The 27719-nt window shown below is 44.5% G+C and overlaps 1 protein-coding gene across 19 annotated transcripts in view; it reads right to left on the bottom strand.

The window, feature by feature from the left end:
* The window catches only part of BRSK2 (BR serine/threonine kinase 2), a 427587-nt gene that overhangs the window by 83757 nt on the left and 316111 nt on the right, over positions 1-27719 (bottom strand). For all 19 annotated transcript variants that reach the window (XM_043548957.1, XM_043548952.1, XM_043548954.1 and 16 more), the window contains exon 5: positions 12782-12898. In XM_043548957.1, coding sequence (XP_043404892.1) covers positions 12782-12898 — 117 coding nt within the window. The remainder of the gene's footprint in view (positions 1-12781; positions 12899-27719) is intronic.

Genomic DNA, 27719 nt, shown 5'->3' with positions numbered 1-27719 from the left:
CAGGAACAGCTGCCTTCATCATCTCCTCCCAAGTCTATAACTGTCCTCCCTACTGCCATGGAGCCTTACCCTCCTAGCTGTCCTATCATCCTCCAGTCAGGACACAGAAAAGCAGCGGCAGATACATCTTCAATAGATTCATTAGGCTGTCCTCCACCGAACTATTATTGCGTCACAGATTCATAATAATATGGGATGAAGTTTGGGGGATGCAATGGGTTAATGGACTGGCTTTCAGACCAGCGATCAAATGCACCATGGATCGCAAATGAAATTATTTTGGTGAGTGACAGAATCCCTGACAGGTATTTCTACACATCATAAAACCACTGCAGAGCTGGCAGTCTCGGTTTAGCAGAGATCCAAGTCAGGGATGAAGAGCAGGAACAGACTTCGGGTTGGAGACCAGGTCTGGACTAGCATAGGAAATTGCAGATTGGAACTGAGGTGCTTAGTCAGAGCAGTGTAAGGGCCCGAGATGGGAGATGTAGGATGTGTGTCAGTGCATGTGAGGACTGAAAACATCAATTACCGCTTGCAGCAGACAGAGCATAAAAACAGTTTACATCTGACTGTGGATGTTTGGTTCAACCAGCCATTCAGCTAAGTCACTCAGGGCTCGTCTACACTACCGATTAAGTCGATGTAACTTACGTCGCTCAGGGGTGCAAAAACAACACCCCCCCCAAGCGACATAAGTTACATCGACTTAAAGTGCTGTCCACACTGCGCTATGTTGGCGGGAGACGCTCTCCTGCTGACATTGCTTCCACCTCTCACGGAGGTGGAGTAATTATGTCAGTGGGAGCGCGCTCTCCCATTGGCATAGCGCGTCTTCAGTGGCACGACTGAACTGGTGCAGGTGTGCCGATGTAGCGCAGTAGTGCAGACTTGCGCATAGTAATGGACATGTTCGTTTGAAGGCATGCTCTGCTGCTGAGTCCCAGCAGCTACCTATGGAACGTCCACCTGAAAAAGCACATCAGGATGGAGCAAATGTGTTAGGGTGCCGTCTAGGTACGTACATGGCTCCCATCACCACAGGATCTGAATTTCTCACGATCTTCAATGGATTTTAACCTCACAACATCCTTGTAAGGTAGGGAAGTACCATCCCCGTTTTACAGATGGGGAACTGAGGCACCAGGTAGATAAAATGACTTGCCCATAGATACCTAGGAAGTCAGCAACCAAGGTAGGGATTGAACCCAGGTCTGTTGCACCCCAGTTCATTGTCCTGGGTGCTACACCACCCTTCCCACTCTGTAGGAACAGAATGTTTCCTGGGTGGGACATGGCATTTTCAGGTGCATTGAGAGAATAGAATAACATTTTTCTATCTTAGTTATACAGATTGCCTCACCGTTTTTATTCCTGTATGGCAACTTTACCAGTGACAGGTGCCAACACTCCTATCTATGGATACTGAGGGAGGCAAGCCTGGAATACAATCTCCCCAATCACACTGTCTGACAAGCACTCATCCCTTCAAAAGAGAGAGGGGCCTCAGTTCTGCAACCTGCATACCAACATATCTTCTTCTGCATGCTGCCATCATGCACCTCAAATGCATCACAGTCCCCATATCTCCCCCAGATTGGAAGGGAATCTTACAGGATTCTTAAAGGATCCCCCTTGCTGGAGTCTATTGGAATCCTCCCAGAAGCTGGGAGGAGAGGAGGGGAGAAGGATACAAAAATCCCTTGAATGCCAATCAGATGTGTGGAAGCATCCACTAACCCTGTGGAAGGTGTAAAAAAATCCAATTAACAGTGGAACAAACTGGCAATATCATACTCGTGGAAGGCTAGGCTACCTAAATAAATGATGCTTGTGGAACTGGGGCATTTTTGGAAGTAGGGTACATGGATAAAGCTGGGAGAGAGGAAGCTGGGTTAACCTGACCATTCAACAGCTGCACTGCAACTGCCAAGAGAGTATAGGCTTCTGGCATCGCCACTCTGAATTCTTTCCAGTGTATGGCAGCTGTATATCTGTGGTTTTATCTTGGCCACATGGGATCCTCAGGCCAGCCAGAACACATAGAAAATTCATTTCCATGCTGCCAATCACAAAGCAACTTCAACTGGTTGAAAGAGAAAAACTCAAATTTAATCAAAAATCTATTTCTCTTTCCACAGAGTCATGAATATTTCCTTGGCTCTTATCACTAATTATTCAATGTGTGTATGTCTAAGCAACTTTCTCTGCTTCTTCCCCCTAGGCCATTTTCCTCATCTTTCGGCTACATCTCTATGCAGTGAAGCCACAATCTGTTTTTGATAACAAATAATATCACTAAGCAAGATCAAGAAGCAGCTTTTGCCAGAGGGCTCTGCTGTGAAGAAGCGCCAGTGAATTGTTTATTTGACAGGTGAAACTGACTTCCCTGGGCCACGGCCTGCCCACAGGAGCAATGATTCTCTGAATGGTCATTCTGTAGGCTATGACCTCTGGGGGAAGCAGTGATTCTCCAAGTGACCATTCTTCAGGCCTCAACAACTGGAAGGAGTGTGTTCTCAGTGCATGGGACACTCACTCTGTCTCTGCTGTCCTCATGCTCTGAGTTCCCCAGTTAAAGAGGGCAGGTGTGGCTGCATTTTTCTCCTCCTGCCACTAGCTGCTGTTTCTGCTACTGCTGGGGCTGCCACACGCTGCCTCTCCTCCTCCTCTGCTGCTCTTCATTGGTTCCCAGTTGGCTTTCAGAGGCAGAAAGTCAGATAGCAGCACTGATGGCCTCCCACACCTTCTCCTACAGGCTGGGTGCTAAGGGCTGAGAGGAAGGGGAGTGCCATAAGGGTTGGACAAGAGGAATGGGGAATTCTGCTGGAGAAAGATGAAGATGGAGAAATGCCACTGGAGGAAGGCAGGAGAGACAAAGTGGCAGAGATATACTGGAAAGGAGAACAACACAGTGACGGTCTGGCAGGGTCTAAGCTTAGGAGAGGGGCTATCTGATGATAGTGCTGTAACAACTCAGTAGTTAAGGTTGAGTTCTGTTTTACACTTAAAGCAGGCACTCAACCTGTTTGCTTTGTATGAAAAATACAGCATATCCTCCCCAACCTTACAGCACTTACTCTTCAAGCGTGAAGTAAATCCATTAATTAGTTTATGAATTAAAATGTATTAAAAACTGGGTCCTCTAAGAACTCCAGCTTCTGTGTCAGTCTTTACTCTATCCCAAATGATTTTAGTGAGAGACTAACATAGGTGCTTCAACACAAAAAGTCCACAGAGTTAAAATTAATTGAAATCTTGTACATAGGAATTAAGTTGTAATTAAGCTAAGTTATTAACAATTGTGCCTAATTATATACAGGCTACAGGCAGGCTCAGGTCAACCACCCAAGTAACTCTTAAGACAGGGGTTTTCAAACTGGGGGTCGGGAGGTTATTACGTGGGGGGTCACGAGCTGTCAGCTTCCACCCTAAGCCCCGCTTTGCCTCCAGCATTTATAATGGTGTTAAATATATTAAAAAGTGTGAGAACCACTGTCTTAAGTAGAGCCATTGACACCAGAGATAACTCAGCCAATCTCCACATTTCCTGTACAGCTAATTTGCATGCAATAACTCTATTGGCTCAATAAGTCAGTGGCATAAAGGATATTAGACGTGTCAAGAGTTCTCACTGGTGGATTACTTGATCTGGTGGTCACTGCTCTTTAAAAGTTCAACGGCCACATGCTAGCTTTTTTCATTTATAGATTCACAGATTCTAAGGCCAGAAGGGGCCATTGTGATCATCTACTCAGAGCTCCTGAATAACACAGGCCATAGAACTTCCCCCAAATAATTTCTAGAGCAGATCTTTTAGAAAAACATCCCATCTTCATTTAAAAATAGCTAGTGATGGAGAATCCACCACACCCCTCGGGAAGCTGTTCAATGGTTAATTACCCTCACTGGTAAAACTTTACACCTTATTGTCAATCTGAATTTGTCTAGCGTTAAATTCCAGCCATTGGATGGTGTTATACCTTTCTCTGACAGTCTGAAGAGCCCGTTATCGAATATTTGTTCCCCCTCTGGATACTTACAGACAGTAATCAAGGAACCTTAAACTTCTCTTTGTTAAACTTCTCTTTCCACATCGATGGCTTCCCGTGGCACTGTTGCCTTGGCTCCACTGCCAATCAAGGCACCACTAGTGGGGGAACAGAAGCAAGAGCACAGAAGAAGCCCTTCAAGTGCAGAGACACTGGGACTCAGGGGCTTGGCTTCCCAACCCTCCTGTCCCTTAGCACCAGTCTCACACTAGACCAATGCTCCAAATCAGGGATGGGCAACTTTAAGGCAGCAGAGGGCCACATATCCCACTAAAACCCTTTGGCAGGCTGGGGTTAGTGGGGGCAGGGGTATGTGTGTGTGAGTTTGGAGAGTGAGCCCACCTCGCACTTGCCCGCAGTGGTGGCTCCTCGAACATGGGGCTGGGCCTGGCTCCCTGCTCCAGCCCGCTGGCTCTCGCCACAGTGCCACGTGATGTGCACATCTGTGTGCAAGTGTGGCCCTTTCTCCTGATTCCCTGTCCTCTCTCTGACCCTGGTGGTGCCAGATTGCCCATCCTGAGCTGGGCTGTGGCGGGCCAAATAAAATGATCTGGTGGGCCGGACGTGGCCCCTGGAGCACCAGCTGCCCATCCCTGCTCTAAATGAACACGTCAGTGAGTTTGTCTTTACTGCAGCGTTAACCTGGGTGATCACTACTCAGGCCTGAGCAACTGGGTTAGCCACTACAATGCCACACGTGAGTTACTGGGCCCACTCACCCAAGTGTGTCACTAGCACATCCCATGGTTCTTTGCACTGTAATAAGCTGAGCCACTCTGACTCTTTTCCATTGAATTGCAGGAGAACTTGTCTGTCCTTCTGGGCACCTGGGGGGAAGTGTGGGAAGGCAGTGGAGGGCAAGCAGCACTTATGTGGTTTAGCCTGCATCCCTACTGCAAAGTGGGTAAGTTTCTAGCCCGAGTGCAAGCAGTACTTGAGCTTTAGTCTATACCCCAGGAGAGGCCAGCTAGTCCAGGTGTAAGGCACCATCATACTCAGGCCAGAGGACTGTGTGTGTCAACAGTAGCTGGGTTGGGGCAACACCTGAATTAACTTTTCAGAGAAAACATGCCCATTTGCAATTTAAAGGCCATATTCACCAGTGCATATTAGTTGCTTTGCACTGTTCTTGTGATGCAAAGCAGTTGTAAACCAAGCTTAGTTAACCATTGAGCTCTGGATGCTTTTGTGCTTATCTGGTGCACTGGGCTATCTGTCTTAAAATAAATAACTAAAATTGACCAAAAAAAGGTGACGGTTGATACCATATATCTTCAAATCATTAGAAATGTCACATAGTAGAATTCTCTTTGGGTTTCTCATATAGTATTCATGCATAAACATTTTAATAAACCAAGGAAATTCCCAGGCAAAAAACTATGTTAAGATGGAGTAAATGTTGAGAGAACATTATAGTAATTCAAGGTAAAAAAAATTACAGAAATGTTATAATTATCCCAAAAGCGAGTATTGTAAACCTAGAAAATTCAGAATTAGAACTACTTACATTTTTTAAAATGTAGGAAATTACCACCAACGTTCCACCCGAACCCCAAACACTCCCCCTCCCCCGCATTAAAAGGATAATAAGGCTGCAAAGTTAAGCGTTAAAAAGTTAGGAAATGCCAGAATGAAGATTGCACAGGATGCACTGTGCTCTCAGGTTGTTCAGTGGGTGAGGCTGTTGTCTGTAGTACTTCTGCCTCACTTGTTGCTGAAGTTGGAAGGTGTGCAGGAAATGTGGGAATTGCAGGAAGAGAAAGGATAGATTTCTGGTTAAGGCAGCTGCATGCCACAAGGAGAAATGAATTCTATCCCTGCCTGTGCCACAGAGTTGCTATATAAAGCTGGGCAAGTCACTTAAACCAAACTTTAAACATGTGGGTACTGTGTGTTTCTCATTTTCTGGGTACCCAACTTGAGACACCTGGATGCTCAGAAATCCTAAGCACTCACAACTGCAACTGAGGTCAATGGAAGCTCTGCCTTGCACATATAGAGTGCTATAATGTACGAACTACTAAGAAAAATCAGGCCCTAGGTGTCTCACATTGGGCACTTAAAATTACTCAACAATTTTGGCTTTAATTTCTGTGCCTCAGTTCCCAATGTATAAAATGGGGATAATAATTCTCTCTCTCCTCACAGAGATGTTGTAAAGATAAATTCACTAATATTCAGAAAGAACTAAGCATCATAGAAAAGCCCATCAGGAAATTCATATATCTGTAATCAGAGCTAGGTTTGATTAATGTGCAGTAAATAAGGCCAGAGGCCAGACACTGAATGATGAGCATAAAACAAAATATTGAATAGCTGCTTAATCAGTGAGCACCGTCCAAATAAGCACTGAATAAGGCAGGGGGATCCAGTGGAAAAAATAATATGTGATCACATAATTAAAGATGGTATCATAATGCATACGCAAAAGGGGGCTGAATTAAGGTTGTATTGGCAACCTTAAATAGGGCATTTCCTAATTTTTGAGTGCTTGACTTTGCAACCTTAAACATTCTTTTAACACAGCTTTTTAGGATGTATTATAAGGAGGACTGTTGGCTGATACTTCCCATTATATAACCCTTTTTTCAATTGGTTGTCACTCTGCCAAACATACACTGTTAGTGTTTAGTTTGTGCTGAATGCTTTGGGAAAATTTCAGCCCCAAAAGTTCAGCTGTTTCCAAGAACAAGGGTGGTGAAAAATACATTGTTTTGCCCATGTTAAAAATTTCTGACAACTTTTTCTATGAGAAGCTCTAGCACTCCCATGGCTTGGAACAGGGACTGGAATGGGGCATGGCCTTTACATCATGGATGTGCCTTTTGCTTTCTCCAGGAAAATCTGTCCAAATATGGCAAAGTTATAAGCCTTTGAAAAACTGCTCTTTGCATATGCTCAATAGAGTTCCCATATGATGCCAGGCAAATCACTTAAACCAAACTTTCCACAGACGGTCAATCATTGTGTGTTCCTCATTTTCTCAGTGCCTAACTTGAGATCTTGTGGTCTGATCTGCAGAAAGTGATAAGCTGAAACTGAAGTCTTTGGAGCTCTGCTTTGAACATATAAAGTGATATATAATGCTAGCTACTCTGAAAAAATAAGGTCCTCACTGTCTAAGATGGGGCACCCAAAGAAAGCAGGTACTTTTGACCTCAATCTCTTTGTGCCTCAATTCCCCATCTGTAAAATGGGGAAAATAATACTACCTAATCTCAGAGGGATGATGTGAAAATAAATTAATGTACGTTTGTGAAGCACCCAGATATTATAGTGATGAATGCCATAGAAAAGACCACAAGAAAATTCATAATTCTGTCTTCAGAGATGGGTCTAAATAGTGCACAGTAAAAATGCCAAGGGGCCACACATTGAACAATGAGAAGAAAAAAAATAATTCCGCACTTGCTCATCAATTGAATAACATCCTTTCTGTGCATTGAATTAGGCAGGGGGCCCTGTGTAAAAAACAGCAGTAATTAAGAACTGAATTTTATGCATAATAGAATGGGGCTGAGTTAAGGCTGCACAGGCAACCTTAATCCCGGCATTTCCTAACCTCTGAGTGCTTGACTTTACAACCTTCATAATATTATTGTAACAAAGCTTGTGTGTATGTAATATATATATTTATACAGAGAAAGGGTGTGCAGGACATGGGACAGCTTCATCAGAATGAGGACTGGCTCCTGAAAATCAGGAATGGTGGCAACACTAGATTCCTGTCTTGAACTACTGCCTTGCAAGGGGTGTGGTCAGGCACCAAAGATAGGTATTGGGGAATCTGGAATTTCTGCTGTGGCCTTGTGCAATCAAGCACTACCTTGATTGCTGAAGATAAAGAGAACACACCCTGTGCCTAAACTCAACTGATAATCATCCTTATTGAGCAGACGTGCTTATTTGATAGATCCAGGGAGTCTGTGGGCCTGCAAGGGGTACTGGGAAATGTCTCGAAGGAGTGCTGTGGGCAGGAGGCATTGGCTGAGCTGGGGTTTGAAGTGGCTGCTCTTTCTTCCTCCATTATAAAGTGACTGGTGCAAGACTTCTTTTCTCATTCTAAATAAAATTAGAGACAATCATCATCATCATCATCCTTACCACATCCATGTAGCTTTTTGGATTAGGGCAGGGAGTCCCCTTGGAGATAGTGAAGGAAGGGGACTGCTTCATACAGCCAGTTCATTGAGGACCCGTCAACAGGAGCATAAGTTTCTGTACTGACTGCTTCTTCAGGTGTTGGGGCAAGCCACATTTATGTGTCAGCTGCTTTACCTTAGCTACTGTTCATTTTGGGCACAGAGATTTGGAGCTAGTCAGCACAGAGACTAACTAACACTGCTGCTGGATTCTCAATCACCCAGCTGCCTGCAGCAATCCCTTTCCGTCAGGGACTGAGTTTTTCTAAGCTGGGATAAGAATTGGGAAAGGCGGGGGGTGCGGGGGAGATGGCTTCCAGGCTTCTAAAACAGCACACGAAACAACAGGAAATCAGGAAAGATGATTACGAACTCTCCACAGTCATACCTTGACAACATCTCCTTTTATTCCTTCCATTTTTCAGACTGCCCCTCTAAGATCTTGAGATGGGGTAGGGTCCCAGAGAATCCCCCAACCTCCTCATACCTTTTCTGAGATTTCTGTAGAAATTATTATAATGTGTACTACGGTAGCACGTAGAGACCCCAACCAAGATTGGGGCATCATTATTCAAGGCATGATACATACCCACAGCAAGGGATAGTCCCTGCCCTATAGAACTCACAAGCTAAGCAGATAAGACAGACAGGGGGTAGGAGACAGCAAGTAGTATCATCTCCTTTTATAGATGGGGAACCAGAGCATAGAGAGATTAAGTGACTTGCCCAAGGTCACATAGGAAGTCTGTGGTAGAGCAAGGAATAGAACCCAGATCTTCTGAGTCCCAGTACAGTGCTTTAACCATAAACCAATCATTCCTCTGAGCTAGGGACAGACAAATGTGTTGAGTTACATTTACCATTCTACAATATCACAACATAGCACACAGTGAAGAAATGACTGAGAGGGATGAGAGAGCTTCCCAGTATTTAATTGCCTTGGTTTTCTTTGCCTGGAAGGGTAAAGACCAGGAAGAGATGAAGAAATGTGAACTAATAAAAGCTGCATCCCACAAGTCCCCAGCTCCATCAGCTGTCTGCTGTCTGCTCATAGGCCTCCCCAGCTCTCGGAGGAATGCAAAGATTTGCTGTGTTACTTCTGCACTTGAGGGACTGTTTCTCCAGAAGAACACTTGCCTTGTTGTACAATTTCTGCAGCAAGTTGTGTTGCCAGTGTCCCTATCATCCCTGCGGACCCTAAGCATCGTTCCTCCTTGTCTCAGGGGTCTAGGGACACGTGTCAGTTATTCCTTTGCATTGTGCACGAGGATTTGAGATACAAGTTTTCAGTAATGCGGATTTATTACAACCAAAGCCTGACACATCGTCAGTTAGTGACAAATTATGTCAATGAAACAGCTAGTCCACCTCCCCACTCCTCTTCCATGTCCTCCGACACACATTAACACAATCAGATTGCACTTTTATCATTTCCTTCAGGGACATTTTTATCTGTAGCCATCAGTGCTACAGAAAACAATCTGTGCTGATCCAATGAGTAATTCCCATCAAACAGTAAAACTGAGACATGGAATATTAAATATCAGCAGCTACATGAAGGTAACATTCAGAGCCGTGTAATGTTGCCTCTGATGCCAATCAGAGCTTGTTGACCTGAAATGCATCCAAATTATATGTCATACTAGAAAGCTTAACCTGCATCGAATAAGGGTCTGTGACTGCACACTCAAATCCTTATGCCACATCATTAGAAAGTTAGCTTCACCACATGGATGAATGCCATCTGATCCTCATGCTTCTATTGACTGAAGTACCTGGAGACTCTTTGTGTGAGAATGTTACAGTTTCATGCCATTATCCATGTTCACAGCACAGACAAAACCCCCCCTGCAAATTAACTTCTGGATGCCTGAAGAAGCCACTCGTTAAAGCGCAATAACTCAGCCACAATTCAGCCATTTTTTGTATTTTCGCAATGGCCGAAAACACCAGACACACACTGTGGAGCAAGTGAAGGTAAAACTGTTGCCTTGAAAAGCTCTGATGCTGGTTACTGAATTCTACAAGGGAACGGCAGCCAGAAATCTACTGCCTTTCTTTGTGAATATGTGGCATGCCATTATATATTCCTTCCTCTCTCCTTTCTTTCATCCCCAACCCAGACACATCACAAGGCACCAGTATCAGCCATGCTGGGCCCCATGCCAGGAGAATTAATGAAGTGGTGTAATAGCTCACATGGAGGCCCAGTGATTGGCGCCGTTCTTAAAATGCATCTGCAAGGCAGGGGATCACAGCGTTGCTGTGTTCTGTTTATTACAGGCATGTCTCTTCCGTTCCCTTGATTTCTTTATTAGTGCATTTTAAGGCAGCAACATGGGGTTTGCTCTGGGAGGCACTGAGGTTTGAATTCCAGCACTGCTGATGGAAGGGAGGTCTCCCTTCAAGACTAGGCTGGGCTGACAGTGCCATCCGCTAAGAAGCGCTGGATCCTTGCTGAGTGGTTCCCTAGGAATTTGAAAAATCCTGGAAGGCAAGGTAAGATTGTTTGTTTGGGTGAGGAAAGAAAGGTTCCTTAGAAGTACATAGAGGTGTTGCCGTCACTGAGGTGAGAATTTCATTTCTTACCTGAGAACGTAAGTTTGATAGCAGCAGTTAGCAATAACATGATGCCTCACAGTTATTCACCTTTCATCTATGTAGGTATGAGTTCAAATCCCGACTTGGGGTACAAGTGTAAAGGAACTGGTGGATCTCAATCAATTAATCAACAGGTATTTGTCCACATTACAAACATCACACAATTATTCACTCCTGGCATCCTTTGCCCAGGAGAGGTTCAGGACTGGAGAAACAAGGGTAGAATGAATCAGGATGGAAATGCAGTGGCAGCATTGTGTGTCGACCCAAGACTGGAAAGGAAAAGGTGCTGAATGTCCAGATTGAGGTGCACAGACACAGTTGCGAGGGGGCTGCAAACTGGAATAGCTGGGGCTGCTGCACATCCAGGCTGGCATAGCTGTGAGGGAATGTTAGATTGGAAGATCAGGGACTATTACAGGTCAGGATTGATGTCAAGCTGTGTGAGACCCTCAACACTGCAACTGCACAAGTGCTGAAGGCGAGGAGTGAACAGAGCTGTGTGGGAGGAAGATCATGAACCAGATTCCACTATCCAAAGCTGGAAACACTGAGCTCATTGTGATGAGAACCAAATTCATACCAAAATACGAAACTTGTGTTGAGTTAAGCCCCATATATGGACAATGCAGCTTGTAGCCCCTTCATGCTGTTGTTCAGTCTACCACTTGTTTGATGTGAACTCTCTTCAATTGGAAGTGGCAGCTCATAAGTGACCTTTCATTGGATGGCAAGTGGTCAGGAAAGCAATTCCCTAGTACTACCAGTAGGTGGTGTTAGTGTACAGCAGGTTCCACAAGTGGTGAGCTGGGGTAATCTACAGTTGAGTCACTACAAACACTACCACTTAGAGAAGCCTGAAAAATGGGGGATCTCATCCTTATGTGTTTCAGTGATTTAAGAAGAGTATTTAGGGAACCTGGTATTCAGTTTCTATTTTTAATAATTTTTAGTGTTTATTTTTGGCTGCTTTAGTGTCTTGGAACTTCCTAGAAAGGCTGTCATATTGAATGGTATGCATTTGATCAGCAATCAGCTGTTCCATTGACAATTAAACCAATGCAAAAGATTTTTAAAACCTTCTGCCTCATTTATTGTTTGCATCCTACATTCCCACCCTATGTGTAACTACGCAAAACCCAACTGCCTTCCACCCTGGTGCTATTTGTGACCAAGCAGTCAAACTGTGGGGAGGATGAAGAAAAAGTGATGAGACTGAGATGTACAGCAGACAGTCTGAGCAGGACACAAAATCCTTTACAAATCACTTCAGTTTTTTTCTCCCCAGGTATTTTTTTTTAAATCCACTCTTGAAAAATGATCACTATTGTTTTATCAATTTTCAGTTCCCCAAGAATATGATATGGCCAGTGAAAGAAGAGACAGGCCAACATTTTCAGGAGTGATGTGGATTTTGAGTGTTTCAGTTTTCGGGTCCACCTCAGAGACACCTTAAAGGCAGCGCTTTGGAGCTGTGCTCCGGCTCTGCTCCAGCTCCAGGCAAAAACCTGCAGCTCCACTGCTCCGGAGCTGCTCCGCGGGCTCCGCTCCAGAGCCCTGCTTAAAGGAGCCTGATTTTCAGAAAATATTGAGCACTCACCCTCTGAAAACCAGGCCCCTTTAATGCATTCCAAGTTGGGCCTCCAAAAATTGAGGCACTCTAAATCATTAGTCAGTTTTGAGAATATTGGTCTAGTTAACATATCTTATATATAGCTTATGGATTTTCTACTATACTGAGGAAATTCGAGCTTGATATAAGCGACCACAACTGAAATACTGCACAGCATATACATCTATAATCTCCCCCATACACACGCACGCACACACACTTGTGTGCACACACCCCACTCTGTCCTACAAATAAGTGTTAGCCCAAAGCTAGATGTGTCCGACTCGGTCTCTACTTGGGGAGGGACAGTGAGTGGCTGTTCCAAGAGGTCTCTGCCAATCTCTGATTTCTATTATACAGTCTGAGCCACTCACCCACAGCTGGTTTCTAACAAGCTGTCCCCGACCTGCAGTGATGCCATCCCAAAGTCTGCTATCCGGATGTTGTTCTTTTCATCCAGCAGTAGGTTTTCTGGTTTTAAATCCCTGTGGCTGTGGAGAAAGGATTGGAACATGGGTTAGAAAAATTCAGGGCAGCTCCCCAGGATCTGCTTATTTCACTTCACGCAAGTTCACTTTTCTCCTCTTGGGGCAGAAGAATACATAGCGTCTGAGATGCAGTCTTTGGGATGCGGCAACCATTAACCAACCATTACTGACCCTTTGAGGGCCTGAACCTGCATTGCCCTAAGATGTGCAGCACATCTTTCTGCTCCCGTTGAAAACAACAGAAATGCAAGATACTCAGTAGGAGTGGGATCTCAGATGGCATGTAAGGCTGGTATATCAGACACCAATCCATGAGGCAGGAAACAGCAGTATCAACATGTTCTGTGAATGGCAGAAAATTCAGTGACTGATTTTCAGGAAAAGAAAGGCCACTGTATGTATTGCCTCCTCCACCCCTATAGAGCCTCGTTTTAGTAGTTGCTTGCCTCGGCATGTGGCTGTGGGTAATTAGTTGGCATGTGGAAGTCCCTTGAGTCCAGAATTCCACAAAACACTGGCTCCCAACACTTTCGAAAGCCTCTTTCCCATCTAACATTGACTGCCTTCCTACTTAGAAACAGGGGATGGGCAAGGCAGTGGTGACCCTTGAACACTGGGTCATGATCCCCAGGTTGGGAACTGCTGCCATGGATAAAGGGTATAAATACCTGTCCCTCCTCTTCTCCTTTTCTCTCTTACCCATGCCAGAGGCAGTCATGGACCCATCACCTCCCTTTCATGTTAGCTAGCATAAGTACTTTTAAATAGCTCTTATATAGTGTAGCAGTTAATTTTTAAAAATTTAGACAAAATTTTCGTCAAAATTTGTGAGGTTTGTGTCTGTATTGTCATGTTTTAAAACTGTTTTTGAGTCACTAAGATGGCAGATGCATCTTAACAACAACAACAAAAGGCAGCATTTATGAGGAGCTCCCGTTGCCCTTCCATGGTCTCTGCTTTGGGTGGTCAGAATGTGAGTCTTTTGGGTCTGGGTGAGAAAAGGTCCAAACCTGAGAACTTAACTCCTCTTGCAGATAAGGGGGACCCTTTCAATACCCAGTCAGAAAATAAACCAGTTGGAGCCTGTCAGGCAGGGGTGCTGGAACAATTTTTATAGTGAGGATGCTGAGAGCCATTGAACCAACTGTAAACCCTGTATATAATGGAAACCACTTCAAGTCAGGGGGTGCTGCAGCACGCCCCGCACTCCTAGTTCCAGCACCTATGCTGTCAGGGGGTGAAATGAGTCAGCATGAGATAAAAACCAATCACGGTCAGCAAAGGTTATGTGTTTTTTGACAAGAACTACAATCAGAAACCGAACAATAAAAACCCCTGCTCGAGGGTCAGCCCAGTCCTGTGAGCCTTAGTGTGGAACTTAACCTTCTCAAAGACATTATCTCCCCTTTCCTCCCTGTATTAGACACTCAGATAGTCCTGCTCATGGGAACAAACACATGGGGAAGGGGAAGTTGAGCACTTCCTGTTAACCCCTTGTTTAAAGGAACAGGGCAGTGCCCCTAGACCCTATTGCAGAAACATAAAGTTATAATGTTTTGGAAATTACCCCCTTTGTGTTCCTGACCAGGAGTCTAGGGGACATCAATTAGCAACAGCTCCCGAACAATTCAGTTCATGTTTTATGTAAAAGTCAGTGCTTGTTGCTGCAGTCGGTCACTTTGGGAGCATTAGGCAGCTCTGCTCAGACCTCCAGCAAAGTGGGAAACATTCAGTAAAACTGCTAGTTCTTTATCTTAACATCAAGCCTTGAGCCCTCATTTTTAAAAGGGCCTAAAGGTTGACCTCCAGTTTTGTACACATAATTAACATGCTGCCATTTAGGTGCCTTACCGCAGGGGCAAATGGGTAATTAGATGCCTGAGTGGTAGCATTTATATCTGTAAATAATTGTATCTGATGAACTGGAGGGCACTCGGTAAATCAAGCCCTTTGTGTATTAATCAAAGTCTCCTGGTAACCTGGGACAGATCCTTTGGTCTGACACCTTCAGCACACTCTAAAGCTCGTGAATGACCAGTGAAAGCCCAGAAAAGAACCTCTGAATGCTGCCATCAAGGACAAAAGTCCCTGACAGACACAAGCTGATCATACATGTGCCAGATCTGTACGGACCCTGTGTGGGGAGGTTCCTGCCCTAACAGTTCAGCATAATGAAGGACACAGAGTAGAAGAGGCCAGGGTCCTGTAGTGGGCTATGGAAGCTGGATAATAATGAGATGGCAGTGCATTATTGGATTACTGTTCTCTAACTGGGATCCAGGATCGATTTCATCTTGCAGCTGAGTGCTGGGAAGGTTTCATCCAACGGGGGAGATGGATTAAAGGTTTCCTGTATCAGCATTAGGGTATGGTGATGAGTGATAACAGTGCTTTGCAAAGTAAGTGGTGTTGATATAATGAAAGGTAACTGGAAACCTCTCAAAGCTCCAGGCAGACTATGTGTCCTTCTGCCTTTTGCAGTAGTTATCCTTGCATCAGTCTCAGAAACTGCTCTCACAAGACTGTTATTAAGGACTAGTTTATATGTAGGGCTTGCAGAACTCCATTTTTCTTTTTTGGATAATTCTGACAGATAATATCAATGTTTATTTTTAAGCTTTTTTTAGATTTTTATTTAAATTTTCACAGTTGTGGGAATTATGGGAATATCAGAAAATTATGTAATAACAGTAGATGTTGAGATTCAAAAAGTAAAAATTTTATGAACCATTAAAGCACAAATTGTCAATATCACATGTCAAAACATAGAAAGTAAGTATCCTTAAATCAACAGATCAGACCTTTTTTTTACTATTCATTCCTTAGTCCAGTGGTTCTAAACCTTTCCAGACTACTGTACCCCTTTCAGGAGTCTGATTTATCTTGTGTACCCCAAGTTACACCTCACTTAAAAACTACTTGCTTACAAAATCAGACATAAAAATACAAAGTGCCACAGCACACTATTACTGAAAAATTGCTGACTTTCTCATTTTTTCCACATAATTATAAAATAAATCAATTGGAATATAAATTTCAGTGTAAAGTATATAGATCAGTATAAACCAGTCATTGTCTGTATGAAATTTTAGTTTGTACTGACTTCACTGGTGTTTTTTATGTAGCCTGTTGTAAAACTTAGGCAAATATCTAGATGAGTTGATGTACTCCCAGGAAGACCTCTGTGTACCCCCAGGGGTACACATCCCCCTGGTTGAGAACCACTGGCATAGTCCATTTGTCACAAGCCTAATTCAAAAGTCTATATTGTTGGATTGTCACTCTAAGAAGTTCTCAAGCAGTATTTTTCTCACTTTGCCTACCTGCAAATTTCAGTTACCATTGATGGAAATATTTTTCTGTTGGTTTGTGTGTGTAAGGTGAAATTGATGTTTACTGACATTTACTGTTAAAAATCTAATCCTTCCAAGTCTAGTTATATGCACAGAGGTTGGGGATGCTCCGTTTTGTTAAATTCAGTCTATTATATCGCTCATGAAGATGAAGGGCCAATAGCACTGGTAAGAATTAGGTTAGGGTCATTGTGCCCCCTAAATCCAAACTCTGTTATGCTTCCTAAATTCCAAACCCCTAGAACCTCTCCCTCATAACTATGTGTCATCGCTCTGGGTTTCGTCATAGCTAGATCAATATATTTCATTCCTGACCTGCAATAAACTCTGCTATTCCAGTCCTCTCTCTTCCACTTCAGGGGAAGCTATGCAGAAAGGATATCAGTGTTTCACATGTCTGTTAGGTTTTAATATGTAAGTGGAATGATATATGAAAGAGCTCCACCTGCTATTTGGTCGGATATGAGCCACGTATGTCCAATGTATAGAACACGTGCTGCTTATATATACACTGTATATGCTTAAATGAATGAATGGAGTGCTGGTGAAAGACTTGCAGGCTGAAATTCTGTGTTAATCCTAGATTTTTATTTTTTTAGGGGAAACTATTTGCAAAAATGCTTTCAAATATTTTTCCTGTTTTTTTAAAATTCAAATTTTAAATCACATTTAGAAATTTAATTTTAACCAGCTCTATAGTTAATCAAAAATGGGAAAAAATGAAGTGAACATTTCCCCAGTTTCTCTGCTTTATTCACGTTTTTAAATGTTGACATTCAGAATTTCATCAACATTTCAAAATTCAAAAAAATCTGACCAGCTCTAGTTCATTCCCAGATGAGATGCACGATGGGTAGCATTCAGCCTTCTCCCACAACTCCCCACCAACACCCCTGAATCTGAACCAGAAGGATCTCTCTCTAAGGGACGAAGTTAATCCATTATTTGTGCCTGTTCAGCCCTTGGCCTTCGGCGAAGATGCCAATGACGGACAAATGTGATGGTGATTTCTCTAGGAAGTGTATTGGTATCACCACATTACATTAGCCACTGGAGAGCTTCCATGTGGTTACAACTGTCGGTCCCAATGACTTAGGCCAGATATGAGCTGGTGACTTAAAAACGGAAGACTCAGGAGTGTTTCTTAAGCTCGGACTCATACCTTTATGAGTGGGCCCATGATAAACAGTGAAGGAAATTACAAGAAAATGATGTAGCAGAAGCAACTGATGCAAAAATTCTACCCTCTCCCCATGCCTCATATCTACCAGCTTTCCCATTTCTATCACTTTTCACAATGGGAAGGTAACACACAATGAACTCTGAAGTCAGACTCATCCCCAGCCCCCTGACAGTAAGATCTCTTCACCAAACCCTTGATAGCAGGGGAAGGTGAGGGGTGCCATCTATGAAAGAGGGTAACCATGGCTCACTAGTGGCAGATACTCCCTCCCACCCCACTCCCATTGCAACTGGTTCCTCTCCTGCCTTCCTCAGGTTAGAAGCAGTGGAAGGCTGGTGGGGTTATGAGAACGGTAGCATATTATCCACAACTTGGACTTTATTTTTTAAATTAGATCAATCAGAAAAATTAGATGCCTCTGAAATAGCAAAAATAATAATAATGTGCCACTCATTTTCATTAGGGACATGCAGGGGGAAGGGGAAGAAAAAAAGCTACCATGCTCTGTCCCTTCCTACTCAGGCATGTGAGATCTACCAACTATGGTGGCTTTGCTGAATTTGCCTTGCAGTGGTAACCAATGCACTGCAATGGAGAATTCAGTCCCCTCTGCTGCAGCTGCCCTGATAAAGCCATAGCGGGATGGCCCACACCACAGCTGGCACTTCGGAAGCCATTGGCTGGGACTTCTGGATATGGGGTAGCACAAGTGTGAAAGGGGAACCCAACTGGCAACAAGATTGTCTCAAACAATCGCTTTTCCCCAGACGCCAGGCAAAATAACATCAAGGGAAATTATTGACCCTGATTCTCTCCTGTGCCAAAATACACTCGGAAGTGGAGAGAGGGAGGCACTGTCAGGGAGCCATGCATTCACATGCCCCAGCCCTGGCCCTGACCTAAGTCAGTTGAGAATTATAGTTGGGGAGTTTTGCTCCCCTCTGTTCATTCCTCATCCAGTTACATTCTTTCCTTCCCCCAATATGCCCCTAAGCCAGAGTAGGGGTGGTTGGCATAGGGGCTGGCTCTACCACCTTTATACGAGTTATTAGGGTTGTTTAGTAGAAGCCCCACTCAGGGATGAGGGTCCTACTGTGCTGAGCACTGTACACACATATAACAAACAGACAAGCCCTGCCCCAAGTGAGAACTCCCCTCTACCAGGGACAATTCTCAGCTATCCATATGATGTCCCTTTTGTACTCCTCCGGCAGTGTTAAGGGGATAGAACGGAGGCTGAGAATCTGGACCACAATGGCAGGACTGGGACTGTTCCCACTGGAGATGGGACACCTACTCTGCATTTGCATTCCCCATCCTTGCTATCATCATCAGCTCCTCTAAATGCCCAGGTTAGAAATGAGAGGACATGTGGAACAGGGGGCGTCTGTTATAATTTGCCAAAGAACCCAGCAGCCTGGATGGCCTAACACATTAATATTCAGCAAGAACTCTCTTGTGCCAAAATGAAACAAAACCCCACCACATGTGATAATTACTTGGCATTTAATGGAACATTGCCGAATAAATGAACTTAATTTGGTCCCCTTCCAGCTCATCTCTCTGACTCCATGTCTTACATGACCTGCTTCACCTCTTCGCTCTGCAGGTGAAGTGAGGACTCCTTACCCTTTCATTGTTCCAGAGGTTGAAATGCCTTAGGGCATTTCTCCACATTGGCTGGAAAGAAGGATTAAAGAAAGCCGCCTCTTTGGTGAACAAGCAGGGAAAATTCCCCCCACAGAGTGCTGCATAGGCAGAGAAGGAAAATGAAAGAGAGAGCTGCAGCACGGCATGACAGAAAGCTTGGTATAGTCCCATCCAGGATGGCAATATGATGTCCTGAGCCCCTCAGCCAAGACAGTGGAGCAAGCAGCCAGCTGCTAGAGCTTGAACAAGGCAAGACTTTTGGAAGGAGGGAATGTGGATGTGAAAAAGAGAGAGAGTCACTAACCAAGCAATCACAGGGAGAGTACACAGTGTCTGACAGTCTGCAAGGTGCTGCTGTAATACACACACACACACACACACACACATGCACAAAGACACATGGTACAAAAAGGGTGCTAAAAAAAATCCTGCAGAGTGAAAGAGGGATGGTGTGAGTGTCCCTGAATTCCAAGAGGGCTCCTGGGGAACCAGTGCACAATTCTAGTGGATAGAGAATAGAAGAAGGATCTGCATTTGCATACATGCTTCATAGCTCCCCAAGCACTGACCGTTCGCACTTGGCCCCCAGTCACTGGCCACGCTCACTGATGCTCTCCAGGCGGATGTCAATCCCTCCCTCACTCCGTTTGTGAGGTATCTGCTTTCTTACTCTCTGAAAACTAACTCATCTGTACTGCAGGCAGCCACAGCATATGGGTGACACTGGGTTTAATTTATCCCTCTTACTGTCACCGAGGGCAGACAGCAGATCCTGGAGGTAAAGACAGATCTGGAATATTGGGCCCAGTGGAGCTATGCCAGTTTACACTAGCTGATGAACTGGCCCATTATTTTAAAGTGATTTTGGAGCTGAAACATTCATATTGGTTTCTATGACAACCCTGTTTAGTTCCCAGATTTCTAACCCAAGATACCCTTTAATTGGAGAAATTGCAGGTCATTTCTAATCCACAAAATCTTAGCCTCTTTGCAAATGCTTTTCCCACTGACCCCAAACACCCAATGAAGTTAGACCACAGAAGAACTGTCCAACAATATGGCTTTAAAAAGTGCCGAGTATGCTGCTGAGGCTATATGAATAATGTATTAAATACTAATTAATAATAATGAGAAACACCATTTTTTATTTACGTGAGCACCAAAAACCTTTTCATCTCATTTTCCATTGCTCTCGGAAATGTAATAATGACTCAACAGCTATTGTAAATTGGAGATTTGTATGTGTATGTTTCTCTACACAGAAAAATCTTTGGTTTATGTTAATTAAGCTTGCTCTGTTCTACTTTACTAACATTTTCAAGCTCTGTAAAATTAGTCGATACAGTTAAGGTCACAAATAAAAGGATAACTTTTTAATATATATTCATAGATTTTAAGGCCAGAATCGACCATTAAACCATCTAGTCTGACCTCACCCAGTTATGCCTGTAATAAGTAGATGTGCATGTCCTTCTTGCATTCAGGGCAGATTTTTCAAGAAGGAAATATGTTAAAAGTTGTTCTCTTTTCTTCAAAGAAGTAAAAGAAAGCATCTCTTCAAAGTCATAAGTATGCCTACATATAACAGGTCTCATCCTTGTATTTATGCTGGACTGCAGTGAGGCAGATGACCCCCCAGCCCAGGCAAGGGTTAGGGAGCAATCAGCACCAACCTGCCGCACCTCTGTGGTATGTCAGGCCTGGATGTGAGCCCTTAAAAGGGAGAACTCAGTGCAGTAGTGGGGACATGCTGAAGCAAGCAAAGTAAGGGCTCAGAGCTCCCAGACTGGGGGCCCTGTGTCGCAATAACTGACCTATGGCTTGTGAATGCCACCTACCCAAGTCCTCTGAGGAAGAGGACTACCAGGCTGGTTTTCTTTGCTGAAATCCCCCCTCCCCACCCTATGATTAAGCCCTAACCTTTTCTCACACTGAGGAGTGGGAACTAAGACTGCCTGCGAGGCCTGAGAGACTGCTGCCCTCTCCCTTGCACAAGAAAGTGGGTCGGGGAATTATTTTCCATTTGTGTGGGCTGCTTTATATCCCCCTAAAGGGGGTGGACTCACTAAAAGGCACAGATGATGGGTTGTACCCCATATCTCAGAACCAGACCACAGGGTTGTGGCTGCCAAGAGAATGACATAGGAGATAAGCGAGGTCCCTGCTCTCACTCCAAGGTGGCAACTTTGAGGCGGTAACCTTCAACATGGAGTTAAGGTTACATAGTAGTTTTTAAAGCCTTGTGTGCAGGGACGGATTTCCAATTAGGCACAGTAGACACATGCCTAGGAGCGCCTAAAAGTTAAAAGTGGTTAAAAGTTAAAAAGTTAATACATACAGCTCTCCTGTAAGCGGCTGGGCTCCTGGCACGGGTTGGTGGCTGCCCAGTGTGTGGGGCTGGAGCAGGGTGAGCATCTGAGTCAGCCCACCTGTGTGTGCTGTGAGCCGCAGCTGGGCAGGGAGGCTGCTGAAGGTGCTGGGAGCATGCCAGCCCCTTCCTAATCTCGGCTGTCTCGCTACCTCCGCCCTGTGCTGGGGTGGGGCATGGCCAGCGCCCCATTCACTTGCATGGGCAGAGATGGAGCGCAGCTGCTGCGCCGGGCTGCAGGAGGGACAGAAGACACCTGGGGACTGCTCGCTGTGGGGAGAGGTACAATCCCCCCTTGTGCCTTGCCTGGGGCAGGTGGGCTGTGCCTTGGCTCGGGATGGGAGCGCCCTGCATGGTGGAAGGTCTGGTGCCTTCCCAGGGAGGCTGTGTTATATTTCTTTCCGTTTAATTTTTTATGAAAAACACGAAGGTCAGCTGTAGGCAGGGGGGAGCTGAAGATGCTATGCCTAGGGGCACGTAAGGTGTAAATCCAGCCTTGCTTTTGTGTTGACAAAGAGTTGTACGAGGAAGGCAGTAATAGGTAAGAGCTGATCCATTTTATATTGCTGTCACTCAAGAAACGGAAGTGTGGTTGTTGACCTTAACTGTGTCTTTGTAGCTTTTCAGTCTGTGAGGAAAATGGTATTAAAGTAGAACAGAGAAACCTTAACTAACATTCAACAAAGGTTTTTTCTGTGTGAATTTCCCTAGTTTGTAAAGAAACTGCAAACTGGAGCTGCAATATGAAATGCAATTAATATAGGGCCTTACAAAGAATCATGATAATGTCGTGAACACAAAGGCTGCAGTGTGAGTTCGACGATGGAGAAATGTCAATATTAGATCACAAGTGGACACAGCAACTGAGCAAATCTGTTATCAGGGTGTAAAACACATAGGACACTACCAAGCAAAGAACGTCATTATTAGTTGACGTGGTGTTTTCAACTTGCCACTGCTGAAGTCAATGTCAACATTTAAGTAAATAAGACTGCTGGAATTTGACAGATTTGCTGGCATGTACACACATAGGTTGCTGCTGAGTAAAATACAGGCATCATATGGTTAATGCAGCACTTGGTGAATCTGCCGCCATGGACAGACAGATTGCTGCTGAGCAAACAATGTTGCCACATCATTCACACTACACTTTCAAATTGGCACAGCTCAAATCAATTATGAAACAAAATCATTTTTTCTGAGGCATTCCAACATGGAAAAAATATAAATGTGGTATCTGTGTAAAGGGCAGCTATCCACATCCAAAGTTTAGTGTAGAATCGCCATGTGTACTCTTTGCAAAAGGGTTCTGTAAAAGAGTGAGGCATTAGGGACTCAATTTAAAAATCCATCTGTTTTTATTTCCAAAATATATTTAAATATGTGACTCCTCTACAAGTCACAAAGTGCACAGAAAATTAAAAGCCTCCCTACAGTCTATTTTGTATGTGTGCAGGAGATATTCCCATTCTTTCGCCCATTAAGCACAATTCTCTGATGCAACGTGAACAATGGCTTACCTACCAAATTGCTATATATAGATGCATGCACACTATACCATAGTATATTCTCTTTTCATGTGTGTGTGTGTGTGTGTACGCGTGTATATAGAGTGAAAGCATATATACAATGCTCCACAGAGTGGTGCGGCATAAACGTTTTATCAGCATGAGTGTTAGAGATGTCTCCTTCCTTCACGAGCTCTGAGTAAGGCTGTGATTCGTTCACAGAGGTTGCGGAAGTCACGGATTCCGCGAACTCCATGACTTCCGCAGCAGCTGGTGCAGCTGATTTCAGGGCTGCCTGAGCCACTGGCCCCACGGCCAACCACACTGGCCACTGGTGGAGTGACCTGAGGGCAGCCGCACCGGCCGCTGCTTGGGAAGCCCCAGGCAGCTGGTTCCAGGGACCGCGCGAGCAGCAGCGGTCCCGGAGCAGTTGGAGCAGCGGCCCCCCGGGTGCCTGGAGGCTGTCCGGAGAGCGGTCCCTGGGAACAGCGGCTGGGGGGAAGACAACCCCCAGCACTGGAGCAGGCCCCCCCTCCACCAGGGCCCCCCTGGAGCAGCGGGATCCCAAAAGTAGAGATTTAGTCAGGGGTATTTTTGGTAAAAGTCATGGACATGTCATGGGCCATGAATTTTTATTTATTGCCCATGACCTGTCCATGACTTTTACCAAAAATACCTGTGACTAAATCTTAGCTTTAGTTATGAGTGAGCTGTGCAAGTTACCCCAAACAAGTGCCAATAAAACATAATCGCGTATTCTGTCTATGCTATGTATTTTACAGAAAAAACAATATTTTAGAAATTATTTATAGAATCTTCCTACACTGGTACCATTTTTCATATTCTTCCACCTGTAAGGAGAGCTGTAAATCATAATGTCACAATGTCAAAATCTGATATCTTGCAACTACTGGAGGCTAGCATCAAGAGCTGTGTATCCCAGTGGAAAGCTGTCAATTTCCCTTTTCCCAGTGGTACAGCACCCGCATTGTACTCCTGAAGGGCAGTGAGATGTGCAACTTTAAACTGGTCACTGTGCAATACTAAATATTCACAACGGACCTCAGGCCAGTGTAATTTGGGGGACAATTCTGTGTTTCAGGAAAAGAGGGGGAAATTTGGTTTCGGTTGATTGAAAATATGAACCAAGATAACTGAAGCTCAGAGATTTGGGATGTTTAGACTAAGATGGATGAGTGGGCAGAGCGTAGGTGAAGCAGTCACAAGATGTGTGACCAATGAAATTGAAAACAGGGCTATCGCTTCCACATATAGGGCTGTATTGTGGCATTCTGTCACAAGCCCAACATGAGGGGCAGTGTAGAGTGGCACCAGAGAGACCGTGCCCTTGGCAACGCTAGCAAGCACAGTGTTCCTGTGCATGGGGTGTGCACATTTTGTGCTAGCCATTAGGCTGGCCCAGAAAGTGTACCAGCTCTACTCCATGGATTGGTGCAGAGGTGGGGCAGGGGTCTGGTCCTGCCCCTCTCTCCACCTCTGCTGTAGCGCTTTAGTGAAGATGCTACTACAAGAGCTTTTCCCATCAGCATAGTTAATCCACCTCACCAAGAGGTGGTAGCTACGTAGATGGGAGAAGCTGTCCTGTCGGCATAGCACTGTCCACACCGGGGGTTAGAGCGGTATGACTATGTCACTCAGGGGCGTGGATAAGTCTGTAGTGTAGATGAGGCCATAGTCATCTCTGCTTCTTGATGTCACCCCTGATTTCTCACAAACCTTCCCTCCCCATTAATAAAAGTATACTGCGGTATTCTATAAACCGTTCCTGCTCACAGTGCTCTCACAAGAGCTTTTGGTGCAATTGCTGTGAATCCTGAAGTATTATTTTTATAATGACCCTTTCCCCACCCTACTAGTGGGAAGGATACAAAGCAAAGTAAAACAAAGCTCCAATTCATTGCCTTAGCTCCCAACCCCCCCACGCTCCCCGTGTCACACACTTTAGCATGAGCCCCCTCTGCATATACCAGCAGACAGCCTCAGGCGATGAAAGAAGAGGCTCTAGTAATTGTCATTTATCAATATTCATACAGATCCTCAAACCCTCCTTGTGCCCTCCTGGAAAAAAAAAGCCAAACCAAAATAAAAATAAAAATAAAATGAAATAATAATCCTGCTGCTCACTACCAGAGGGAATTTCCTCTCAATGTCACCACTGCGCTGTGCAGTAATTGGCATTATCAGTTATCTCTGAAGCTTAATAAGGTTTGCCATGGGCCCTTTTCCGTAATCATATTTTTATTTGTCAGCTCACAAGATACAGACACCAGATAGGAGCCTGACCAAAAAAAAAACCCAACACACACAAAAAACACAACTCAGACCAATCACAACATTGGTTGGTGATGTCACATGCAGCCAATCAGGAATCTTTTAGCTGTTCTCTCCTATTTCCTTCCAGATTCCGTTCTCTCTGCAATCTTTGCCTTTTCTAAATAGAAGAGTTCTCCTCCAGGGGAAATCTAAGACTGGAGTAGCTGTGAACTCCCCCATGGTCAGAGCTCCTGTATCATTTCCTACAGTGACTGCGGCTGGGCCTGGAATAGCTGAAAGGTCCCACACAGGCAGTGGCCAAGGTGTTCAAAAGCAACTACTGATTTTAGGGGTCCTACCTGAGGCCCCTTACAGGACCCTGGTTTTCAGAGCGGTGGCTCAGCACCTGCTGAACACAAGCTCCCTTTGAAGTGTTTCAACGTGGGCATCAAGGTGGGCAGCCAATGTCATTAGTCACTTTTGAAAAACGTGGTCCGTGCTGCTATGACATTTCACTGACTCCTGAGGCTAGGGTAGCCGTGAGTTCCCACACACCATTGGTCCTATGCCATTTCCTGCACTCCTGAGCAGGGCTATAACTAGGGTCGCTGTGAATTCTCCCACAGCCAACCCTACTACAAAATTCTGTACGGTGACTGTGACTGGGAGACGCTCCAAGCTCCCGCTACACTCCCATTAAAAGAAATAAATGGAACAGGAAACTCATACTGATTTAAAATAACATTAAACCAAACACAAGCAAAATTACAAATCCATTTTCTTCCTTGCTGGGGCTGCTTCCTTGAAAACCCTTCATCAGACAAAGGCAATTTCTGCCCGTGGTTGAAGGCACAGCTCCCCCCCTCCCCCGGCCCCCGATCAATGGCCACTGTGGGGAAACCCTTTCAGATTCTCTCATAGAGGAATCCTGAGCCATTAATAAATTCAAAGCCGTGAAAGACGAACTTACCAGGATGCTGAAGAAACTGTAAACCTTAAGAATTTCTCTGTGCTTGGTTGCTCCCTCCTAGGGGTGGTGGAAGAAGCGGTGGCACGATATTGGGTGGGGGGCACAGAGCTATCAATCTATTCTGCTAGCATGCTAGAGGCACTCCAGTCATTAGCCAAAGGAGAAGCCTTCATTACTCAGTGTGGTCATAACTGGATAACCCGGCTGATGAGATGATTTATCATCTCGCTGCCCTGCGACAGGGCAAGGTCAAGCTTCGTTGCTTAGGAAAGCACATTAAATTATTATATATTTACAAACCTGATTTTTAAAAAACCTTTGGTGGTGACTGCTCAGACTCTCTCATCTCAGGAGCTGCACGGTTCTCATAGTGACCTGATTCACTGTTGTTTGACTCCACACTGACAGTGGTAGAGTAGGGGTTGAGGAGGAGATCATGGAAACAGACTCACTTCTTAACAGGAAGGATATGGCCTTAATGCCCAAATGTGTTGAAGACGGTAGCTGGGGATCCTTAAAAGAGGCACTCACTATTCCTTGAAAATTCGCTAGAGACCCTTAATTCTCCAGAATTACTTACTCTTTCTACGGCCTCAGCCCCACCCTCAGCCTTGTTTATTAAAGGCAGACACCAGAAGGCATCTGTCCATCTATCTACCTGTGCCACACTTGTCACAGTAGTACCTAATTGCCAGTAGATACATATACATTCCCACAAGAGTCATGCGAATACCACAAACATCTGTATAAAGAAAAGGAGGACTTGTGGCACCTTAGAGTCTAACCAATTTATTTGAGTATAAGCTTTCGTGAGCTACAGCATTTGAATTATTAAATGAATTACCATCAGTTGTGTTTGCACCTTTTTTGTGTGTGCTTCCTGTGCATATTCGAGTGAATGAATTTACCAGCAGCAATATTTGTGGAGACCGTCAATTATAAGAGAATAACGGAGAATATTTGCAGAACATGAATTCTGAATTTGTAAATGAGACTGTTGACACGTAAAATCTGATTCTGGGCAGACTCAGGAAAACATCCCTATTCAGGAATGGTGCTTGGGAAGTTAATGCTTAAATGTTTTCCTGAGTCAGGGCCTCTAAGAGATATGCTCTGCTAGTCATGAACAAAAACAACCTATGTGTCCAATCAAACCTAACTGGAACCACACTATCCAGTTTCCAAAACAAACTGCTCCTGAACAATCTATCGTGAATTATTCTCAGAAATATATTGAGAAAATCATGATTCTCCCACAAATGATTTGCAAGGAGAAAAAGATGTGGCATTCACAGAACAAATTATTTGTTAAGAATTATTTGCCCTCAGAGAAAAGTTTCTGGGTCTGATGATCCAAAGTCCATTGAAGTCAGTAGGGGGGAAGGAGGGTGTCTCACCATTAATTTCAATGGGTTTTGGATTGGCCCCTCATGTTCTTATTGTTCATTCTCAGCTCACCCCATGCTCCGTTGACTATCACAAACCCGTCCATGCTGACTGCGTACTGTCCTCAGAACT

This window comes from Chelonia mydas, chromosome 6 (genome assembly GCF_015237465.2).
Source record: "Chelonia mydas isolate rCheMyd1 chromosome 6, rCheMyd1.pri.v2, whole genome shotgun sequence".
In the NCBI taxonomy this organism is placed as follows: Eukaryota; Metazoa; Chordata; order Testudines; family Cheloniidae; genus Chelonia; species Chelonia mydas.
This window is presented reverse-complemented; position numbering and strand designations above follow the sequence as displayed.